At 49.0% G+C, this 10,705-nt stretch overlaps 1 protein-coding gene across 1 annotated transcript; it reads left to right on the forward strand.

Annotated features, from left to right (window-relative positions):
- Positions 1-242: 242 nt before the first annotated feature.
- On the forward strand, positions 243-3,683 carry TBCC (tubulin folding cofactor C). The gene has a single exon (XM_082218460.1). The coding sequence runs from the start codon at positions 1,269-1,271 to the stop codon at positions 2,283-2,285; it is 1,017 nt and encodes a 338-aa protein (XP_082074586.1). The 5' UTR covers positions 243-1,268; the 3' UTR covers positions 2,286-3,683.
- Positions 3,684-10,705: the final 7,022 nt, after the last annotated feature.

Genomic DNA, 10,705 nt, shown 5'->3' on the forward strand with positions numbered 1-10,705 from the left:
ATTCTTTGGGAAAAAATCTGGTAACCTTAAGAAAATTAGGATGTAACTTTTCTGGGACTTTCCATCACCTCCCATTGCTATGGGTTAAGAACCTAGGGAGTTGTCTTGTACCAAGACAACAGATCTTGGGTCCATCTATCTAGCTGAGCCTTTGCCAAACTGGTACACTTCAGATATGTTGCACTATACATTCTATTGGTGTTGGGCAGCAGTTGGACAAGGCTGGCCTAGCATTTGTCAGCTGTTTTCTGGGGTTTCAGAAAAAGAATTTCCCCTACTGGACCTGGAAATGCCAAAAATGGAACATGGGACCTTCTGCATCAAAGCATATGCTCTAACACAAAACCAGTGGATGAGGGCAGTATCATCTTTCAATTGTTTACAGGGGTGCCTAAACTTTTTTCAAAGAGGGCCAGATTTAATGAAGTTTGATGAGTTGTTTTTAGGATTGAAGTTGCTGAGCTTTTTTTAGGATTTTACCCCAGGACATATGCTGCCATGGGGCGGACTTTGGACATCTAGTGAATTATTTGCACCAAAATCTCACCTAGTGTTTTAATTATATTGAAGGAAAACAGCTGTTTCTTTTTCCTCTTTTTTTACAAAATGTATTGCATTCTTCCACAACCCTCTGCATCTTTATTTAGACGTGATAATTAAATGCGTGAGGGAACACAACCTTTTCTTTCCGGACAAACAGCAAACTACAAAATGTATGGACCTTTAGAGTGCTTTTGCGGCAACATCTATTACTCTAGAATCTATTTCTGAACACAGCAGCGCCTGATAAATCGCTGGAGCTTAAAGACAGGCTCAATAATTTGCAGTGGGCCAGGCACGCGATTTTCTTTGGTTGCAAATGCAACACCGAAGAGTCCCTTAAGGACTAGCAAACACTCAACGTTTAACAAGCAGGAGCAGAAGCTTACAAAACCCCTTTCCCCGCAAATCCCTCTCTCCTCTTCCGTCCAAAGAGCGCTCGACTTCCTCCAGCCCCGGCCACACCCAGACGTGTTTTGTTTCGCTCCTTCCACCCTCCCTGAGGAGCAGCCGGATGCGCCGGGCGCGGAGCCTTCATTATTGCTACAACCTCCTCTGCCTACTTTTCGGAGCACCGCCGGCGCGGCGCCTTTAACAAACGAGGCTAGCCTCGCCCACCCCTTGAGGCCTCCCCAACCAATCGCGAGCGAGGCCGGGCTTAGGGGGCCAATCGGCGCCGCCTTTAGTGCGAGGCGCTCGAAGCCGCTCCCTGAGGCGGAGGAACCAAGATGGAGGCTGCTCCAGAGAGGAACGGGGTGCCTCTCGCCGCCGCCGCCAGCGCCGGCTTCGCCCCCGAGGTCCCCGAGAGGCTCCAGCAGCGGGAAGCGGAGCGGAAGGAGGAAGCGGGCCGGCGGCGCCGCGAGAAAGAGTCTCTGGCGGTGCGGGAGGAGCAGAGCGACTACTTCGCTGCCGCCTTCGCGCGGGAGCGGGCGGCCGCCGAGGCCTTGCTGGAGCCGGAGCGGGACGCCGAGGCCGTGTCGGAGGCGGCGCGGCGGCTGCAGGAGCTGCAGCGGCTGCTGACGGACTCGGTGCGCTTCCTGGCCCCCTACGAGGTGCGCCAGGCGCAGGCGGCGCTGGGGAGGCTCCAGGACGCGCTGGCCGAGCGGCGCCTCCAGCTGCAGCCCAAGAAGCGCTTCGCCTTCAAGAAGGGCCTCAGGAAGGAGGCCCAGGAGGCGCCGCCAGTGCCTTCGGCGCAGGAGGGTCAGCCAAGCCGGGCGGAGGAGGAGAAGGAGAAGGAGGAGGAGGAACCCGGGTGCGGCTTCAGCCGGGCCGAAGGACTGGAGCTGGAAATGGGGCCGGCCGAGCTGCTGCAGCGGGACGTGGCGCTTTCGCAGCTGAGCCGCTGCCGGGTGCGGCTGCGGGGCAACCCCAACACGCTGTCGGTGCGCGGCTGCCGGGACTGCACGGTGCTCTGCGGGCCCGTCTCCACGTCGGTGATGGTGGACGGCTGCGACGGCTGCCTCGTGGCCCTGGCCTGCCAGCAGCTCCGCACGCACCGGGCCACCCGGAGCAGCTTCTACGTGCAGGTGACCTGCCGGGCCATGCTGGAGGACTGCAGCGAGGTCCGCTTCGCGCCCTACACGTGGACGTACGAGGGCATCGACGCCGACTTCGAGACTTCCCGGCTTGACAGGAGCAGGGACAACTGGAAGCAGGTGGACGACTTCAACTGGCTGGCTAGGAACGAGCCCTCGCCGAACTGGAGCGTGATCCCCGAAAATGAGAGGATCACGGACTGGGATTGAACCCGTGATTGTAGCCCCTTCGCCTCCGCAGAGGGGACTAGATAGTGCCTGCTGCATTCTGGAAATGGCTTACCAAAGGATGCAGTTAGAGATACCAGATTGATGTCCTTTTCTTTTCCCCGGTATTGGTTTAGGCAGTGTAATAATCAGGGGCCAAACACAGCCTGGTGGCTATTGCTACCTAATGAATGGTGCTGACGCCTTCTGTTGTGCGCACTCTGTGTTATGCTGTGGCTGCCTTAATATTTCTCCAAATTCTGTTATGGTGGTGCTTTCTCATCTCTGCCCCCGCTTTTAAGATGATAAGATGTGCCATACCACTAAAGTACTCTTGGTTATCTGCCCATTGTGCAGGTTTAAAAAAAGATAGTGCTTTGGCTGGTGAAGTGCTTCAGCTCTGTAACACATTAGCACCAGTGCAAATGTTGAGGAAAGTATAACCTTATCTAATGGTTAAATTGATACTTGTAGTTAAAGCTGAAAAAAAGTTGACAACAATTAGTATACCACATGTCTGCCAAATAAGCTTATTCAGGAATGTGGCACATGTATATCAGAGATGCTACAAGTCAGAATAGGGGTGTCATACCATCCCTGCAAGTGGCTGCCTAACCTTTTAAAGAATTCAAATTATGCTTTATTTCCAGAAGCAAACTTTGGATGGACTTCCACTTCAGTTTCAAATGTCCGTAATAGAATATACTTTCGTCTGCTAGAAGACATTAAGGGATTACCTGCACCACCTGCAAAATGTCACCAAAACGTGTTGCTGAATTACGGTGTTTGTAAGCTTTAGTTCACCTTTGCACCTAGAGCTGACAAATACTCTAATCCCGAACAAGTGCATATAATTGGTTTTGGTTTCAATTAACGCTGTACCTGCAAGTTTTTGAAAGGTCTGTGACCAGCCAAAAATGTATACATGCATTAAACAACTAAAGCACATGCTTAATTCTCCCACAAAAATCATTGTGAAATTAAAAGTGCTGAACTCTAGCTAGATTGTGCCCACACGTTTATTGTGCTGTATGCAAGAAAACTACTTTGACAGTAACCATACGAAACTTCATATAGCATTTTCATGTTTCTGTACAAATATGAAATGGTCTGGACATTTCAAAGTCTTGATGTACTGTCCATGTTATTTCCGCAAATGTCATTTTGGATTAAAACAAACTAGTCACTGTTAGAGGTAATGCCTTTGAGCTCAGTATTGTTGGCCTGTCTATAAACTCTATAAAATCTGTCTTCATTACTGTTTGACTGTAACAAAAATCATTTCCGTTCCTTGTGTTATTTTAGTATTTATATGAAAGTAGTTAAGAACTTACTGGTTTTATAAAATATTGATGGCTTTTCCCTGTTTACAAGATGATCGGATTAAAAAGTCAAAAGTGACTGGTTTCTTGTGAATTTTGTTTTACAAGTGGTACTCAACCTCTTAATATTTCTGTGACACTGGGAGAAGGTTACATAATTCACAGGCCACTTCTCACTCTCCCACAAGCAGGGAGAGAAACCAGAGGTGGCATATCTTGAGTGCTCTACTGCTGGTAGCTCTGTGAATTCCAATAATTAATTGGATGAATGGCTCCTGGTACCACACACACCCTAGCAAGCTGTTATAGGTGAGAAGGGATAGTGTTGTTGATCCCTGTTGTGCAGCTTGGATCCAGGAATATATTGTGTGAGCAGAAATGTGCTTGTACAAGACAGCCCTGCCAAATGATTCTATTTTCTTTATCCTGCTGCAAAATGACTACAGTGGTGCCTCGCAAGACGAAAAGAATCCGTTCTGTGATTCTCTTCGTCTAGCGGTTTTTTCATCTTGCGAAGCAAGCCCATTGAAGGATTAGCGGATTAGCGCTTTTAGCGGCTTATCTGCTGATCGGATCAGCTGATTAGCAACTTAGAAAAGGGGGGGGGAACCCAGCAGGAACTCGCAAGACATTGTCGTCTTGCGAAGCAAGCCCATAGGAAATTCGTTTTGCGAAGCACCTCCAAAACGGAAAACTTTCGTCTAGCGAGTTTTCCGTCTTGCGAGGCATTCGTCTTGCGGGGCACCACTGTACCATTCCAGAAGATCCTTTGACTCTTGAAGCAGCTTTCAGAAGGGGCAAAGAGGGCTGTAGTGTGTAAATGGGGGAGAAACCAGGGAAAGCTCTGTTCAAGTAGAAGGCCTTTCATAGGTTAGAAAGACACTGCAGCTAGACAACTGACACGGGCAAGCTGATCAGCAGTCCAGTCCTTGCCTCCTACATCAGAACTATTGTTGTTAATTATTAAATTTATATACCACCCTTCATTTGAAGATCACAGGGCAGTTTACAACACAAGAATACAAAATGAAAACACAAAATGCATAACATGATAACAAAAAACAACACAATAACCCCCCCCCATGAACACATTTAAAACACCTGCTGAAGACCTTCCTTTTCCATCTAGCCTTTTATGTAGAAATGTTAAAAAAATTAGGTCCCATCTGCACTCTAGACTCCCCCCCCCAAACACCCTGGGAACTGCAGCCTGGTAAGGGTGCATAGGGCAGTCACAGAACTAACATTACCAGAATAGTTTTACAGTCAATCACTCTCCCCAGGGAATTTCTGCAAGAAGAGCAGGGGCTTCTAGCAGCCCCCAGCAAGCCACAGCACTTAGGATTCTGGGGAAAACCATGGCAGCTCAAGGAGGTATGACAATGCCTTGAACTTAGGAAGACTAAACTTCAGGAAGTACTTCCTGATGAAACAATCTGATCATCAGGAAGTACTTCCTGATGAAACAATCTGATCAGTAACTGAGCAGATGGCTTTGGAAGGGGAAAGGACTCTCCATTAAGAGATTTATAAGTGGGGGTAGAATGACCACTTATAGAATAGTGGGCTGCAATGTAAAAAGCATGTTTTGTTTTTTTAAAGCAAGTTGAATTTTCACTGAAAATAGTAATGTTTCTCTCCAGTGCTAAAGTGGTTGTCTGTAATTAAACCTCCCTCACTTAAGAGGAAGCTCCCACCTAAAGCCATATTACGTACAAAATGTTACTTATTTTAATAATTTCTATACCTCTAAGCAGTGCAGAAGAGGGATACATTGTACATAGTTAAATCAATTAAAAGTAACCATATATGTTAGCCATAATTGTTCATATACTCAGAGACTGGCATCTACAGTGACGGGTTTTGTCATTCTTTATCCAGGCTCCTTCCTGTATGGTTTTATACCAAGATTGCTCAGTGCACTTCCGTGTCTCTTGCTCACTGTCTTAATGAAGGCAACAGCTTCAAAAGTACACATCACTGGAAATCTACCAATGTAGCTTAGGACACAATGTATTTTTTTAAGTGTTTTTATTGAAAGTTTTCAACATAAAACTAATCTAAATTACAAAAATGGTAAGAAACCAAGAAATGAGAAGAGAGAAATGAAAAGGGAGTGAGAGAGAGAGGAGGGGGAAAATAACTATAAGGGCCCTTTGTCACATTTATGAGGGACGCGGGTGGCGCTGTGGGTAAAACCTCAGTGCCTAGGACTTGCCGATCTTATAATAATAATAATAATTTATTATTTATACGCCGCCCATCTGGCTGGGCTTCCCCGGCCACTCTGGGCAGCTTCCAAAAGAATATTAAAATACTATAATACATCAAACATTAAAAGCTTCCCGAAACAGGGCTGCCTTCAGATGTCTTCTAAAAGCCTGGTAGTTGTTGTTCTCTTTGACATCTGGTGGGAGGGTGTTCCACAGGGAAGGCACCACTACCGAGAAGGCCCTCTGCCTGGTTCCCTGTAACTTGGCTTCTCGCAGTGAGGGAACCGCTAGAAGGCCCTCGGTGCTGGACCTCAGCGTCCGAGTAGAACGATGGGGGTGGAGACGCTCCTTCAGATATACTGGACCAAGGCCGTTTAGGGCTTTAAAGGTCAGCACCAACACTTTGAATTGTGCTCGGAAACGTACTGGGAGCCAATGTAGGTCTTTCAAGACCGGTGTTATGTGGTCTCTGCGGCCGCTCCCAGTCACCAGTCTAGCTGCCGTGTTCTGGATTAGTTGTAGTTTCTGGGTCACCTTCAAAGGCAGCCCCACGTAGAGCGCATTGCAGTAATCCAAGCGGGAGATAACCAGAGCATGCACCACTCTGGCGAGGCAGTCCGCAGGCAGATAGGGTCTCAGCCTGCGTACCAGATGGAGCTGGTAAACAGCTGCCCTGGACACAGATTTGACCTGTGCCTCCATGGACAGCTGTGAGTCCAAAATGACTCCCAGGCTGCACACCTGGTCCTTCAGGGGCACAGTTACCCCATTCAGGACCAGGGACTCCTCCACACCTGCCCGCCTCCTGCCCCCCAAAAACAGTACTTCTGTCTTGTCAGGATTCAACCTCAATCTGTTAGCCGCCATCCAACCTCCAACCGCCTCCAGGCACTCACACAGGACCTTCACTGGTTCTGTTTTGAAAGAGAGGTAGAGCTGGGTATCATCCGCATACTGATGAACACCCAGCCCAAATCCCCTTATGATCTCTCCCAGCGGCTTCATGTAGATGTTGAAAAGCATGGGGGAGAGGACAGAACCCTGAGGCACCCCACAAGTGAGGGCCCAGGGGTCTGAACACTCATCCCCCACCACCACTTTCTGAACACGGCCCAGGAGGAAGGAGCGGAACCACTGTATAACAGTGCCCCCAGCTCCCAGCCCCTCAAGACGGTCCAGAAGGATGCTATGGTCGATGGTATCAAACGCCGCTGAGAGATCCAGCAGAACTAGGAAACAGCTCTCACCTTTGTCCCTAGCCCGCCGGAGATCATCAACCAGTGCGACCAAGGCAGTTTCAGTCCCATGATGAGGCCTGAATCCCGACTGGAAGGGATCCAAATGGTCCGCTTCTTCCAGGCGTGCCTGGAGTTGTTCAGCAACCACTTGCTCAATCACCTTGCCCAAGAATGGAAGATTTGAGACTGGGCGATAGTTGGCTATTGTGGCCGCATCTAAAGATGGTTTTTTAAGAAGCGGTTTAATAACCGCCCTCACGGAGGGAAGCATTCACCACCCCACGAAGCCCATCGCCCAGTTCTTCCCGGCTAGCTTTTATAAGCCAGGATGGGCAAGGATCAAGGAGGCAAGTGGTTGGTTTCACTCGTCCAAGCAGCCTGTCCACATCCTCGGGGATAACAGATTGGAATTGATCCCACACAACTTGACTAGACAGGACTCTAGCACTCTCCCGCCCCGGCCCTGCTCCCACGGTGGAGTCTACCTCTTCTCGAATCTGAGCGACTTTATCTGCAAAAAACTTTGCAAAGTCATTGCAGGAGATCATGTGGCCCCTACTGGGCCCTGATGGAGCAGGTGGTTCCGCTAAATTGCGAACCACCTGAAAGACTCTCCTGCTGCTGTTTTCCGCAGATGCAATAGAGGTGGTGAAGAAAGTCTTCTTCGCCGTCGCTATCGCCACTTGGTAGGCTCGACATTGAGCTCTAACCCGTGTCCGGTCAGATTCAGAATGGGTTATCCGCCACCGGCGCTCTGGCCGTCTCAACGATTGTTTCATTGCCCTCAGATCCGTGGAAAACTACAGGGCTGTCCGGACTCCATGCAATCGGAGAGGGCGCTTTGGAGCCAAACAGTCAATAGCCCTGGTTAACTCCACATTCCAGCGGGCCATCAACATGGGATAAAACATCCCCTACCACTCTCTGGAAACCATTTGGATCCATTAAGTGGCGGGGGCAGACCATCTAAATCGGTCCCGCCTCCCTGCAGAGGGGAAGGGTCACGGAGAAGTCCAGTTGCACCAGGAGGTGATCTGACCATGGCACTTCTTTGGTTTCGCTTTTACTTAGTGTCAGATCACCAACATCTATAGAGGTAAATACCAGGTCCAAGGCATGTCCACGGCTATGAGTTGGGCCAGACTTATTCAGGGACAGCCCCATGGAGGCCATGCTTTCCACGAAGTCCCGAGCGGCCCCTTGTAAGGTCGTGTCGGCATGGATGTTAAAATCCCCTAGGACAACCAAACTAGGTGTCTCCAGGAGGACATCTGCCACGACCTGAAGCAGCTCGGACAGGGAATCCTTGGTGCAGCGGGGAGGTCGGTACACCAATAGGAATCCTGTACTGCCCCTATTGCCCAACTTCCAGAACATGCACTCAGAGAACTGGGTCTTCCCAATAGGACGCCTGGTGCAAACTAATGACTTCCTAAAAATCACTGCAACCCCCCCTCCCCGCCCACAAGGCCTGGGTTGCTGTGCATAAGAGAAACCTGGTGGACAAGCAGCGACAAGGACGGGCCCATCTGCTTCATCCAACCAGGTCTCTGCCACACATGCCAGGTCAAATCCTCCATCCACAATCAGGTCGTGGATGGCAGAGGTTTTATTCATCATTGACCTGGCATTGCACAGCAACACTTTCAGGTCATGTGGGTTTTCCTTGTTGATTCTAGTATCCTTCCGGTCAGGACCAGACCTGGAGACAGGGATAGTCCTCAAACAACGACTAAGCCTGCTTCCTTGGTAATGACATGGTCTGGTCTTAGCGTAACTCCTCCTGCTACCCGTGATCACTGAGATCGGTTGTCCGAGTGCATCCCCCCCTGTGGAACCTGCCCCAGCCATTTTGTTTGTTGCGACCCACTCCCAGGCAGCCGTGACCCCTCCACTTAAAATCAAATTAAAGCCTATACAAAAAACAAACTAACAGAACAATAAAACTATAAAAACAAAAAACAAAGTTACAAACACAACATAATTAAACAAATTCCCACACCCAACTAAACCCCCACCCCACACACCCGAGGCCTCCCTGGAGCCCCATAAGCTGCGGAGGTGAGTATGGGGCCTGCCCCCAGGCCCAAGGTGAAAAATGGGCTTCAAGGGGGAGCAGTCCTCCCCAAGACTCATAGGCAGAGCGGCAGCAGCGATGTCCCGAGGCCTCCTTGGAGCCTTATATGCTGAGGTGGAGTATGGGGCCCGCCCCCCAGCCCAAGGTGGAAAAAGGGCTTCAGGGGGGAGCGGTCCTCCCCAAGACTCACCGGCAAAGCGGCAGCAGCAATGTCCCAAGGCCTCCTTGGAGACTTATGTGCTGTGGTAGAGTATGGGGCCCGCCCCCCAGCCCAAGGTGGAAAAAGGGCTTCAGGGGGGAGCGGTCCTACCCAAGACTCACGACGGTTGGCGGTTCGAATCCCCGCGGCAGGGTGAGCTCCCGTTGATCGGTCCCAGCTCCTGCCCACCTAGCAGTTCGAAAGCACCCCTAAGTGCAAGTAGATAAATAGGTAAACGGCGTTTCCATGTGCTGCGCTGGTGCCGGCTCGCCAGAGCAGCTTCGTCACGCTGGCCATGTGACCCGGAAGTGTCTGCGGACAGCGCTGGCTCCCGGCCTCTTAAGCGAGATGAGCACCCAACCCCAGAGTTGGTCACGACTGGCCCGTATGGGCAGGGGTACCTTTTATCACATTTATATCATATATATTATATCATTTATCCACACAAAGAAAGGTAGACCCTGGGAGCCTACTTCTTCCAGTCTCCCACCCTGAGAGAACCTTTCTACCTGCTGGGACCACCTTCTTCCATCTATTCCCTTTCTGTGTGTGTGCTTAGAACACAATGTACAAACGAGTGTTCCTACTCACTAATTCCATTTTGGAATTAAAAATCTGAAGACGTGACAGTAACTGGGAAAATACTGTAATTTAGAAACATCTTTTTTATTGAATATCTGTACTTAGAGATCTTAAAAGTTTGTAGCCAAATTTTTTTAGCATGAGTTGATCACATAAATCTTACTGATGTCATGTTTCTTGGTAATATTATTAGCCACTAGATTGTACAGAGGCATGTTCCACAGCTTCTATTTTCTCCCTCTTTCCATGAAGATCTGCAATCAGTCAGAAGGATAGTTCTTCTTGCAATAGTTTGCTGTACAGAATTTGATGCTTTCTCCTGCTGTTTAAAAAGTTACATTTTCATTTTCCTATCATTTTCATTTTGCGTATGTTAGGTGGATTGCAAAAATTTCCAAAAGCATGGGTTAGGGTCTACTGGTAGCCCACATACGTCTTTCTGATAAGTATTTCTTATCTACTAGGGTGAATGCAAGAACAAAGGTGAGAGAGTCAACATGACTTACAAATTCTTGCACTGAAAATAAAGAAAATAAGGACTTCCCTTGTATTGGCATGTACGCTAGTAAGAAATTACCTATAGCTGGCACACAGTTTATAATCATACTCATCCACAAATGAGAGTCTTTACAGCTACTGTCATAATGTATTCTGAGTTCTATTTCCACCACCGGAACACCCTGTTGAGGTTCTCAAGGTCCATAAAAGACTGCCTTCTTCCTTAAACAGTGACGTTGGAGCAGAGATTCCCTGCTTAATCTGTGGGGCAACTACATCCCTGGTGTCACACTG

The sequence above is a fragment of the Podarcis vaucheri genome (assembly GCF_965113315.1).
Source record: "Podarcis vaucheri genome assembly, chromosome: 3".
Classification (NCBI taxonomy): domain Eukaryota; kingdom Metazoa; phylum Chordata; class Lepidosauria; order Squamata; family Lacertidae; genus Podarcis; species Podarcis vaucheri.

Coding starts and splice junctions, on each gene's coding strand:
- TBCC (XM_082218460.1), top strand. CDS start 1,269: ATGGAGGCTGCTCCAGAGAGGAACGGGGTGCCTCTCGCCGCCGCCGCC.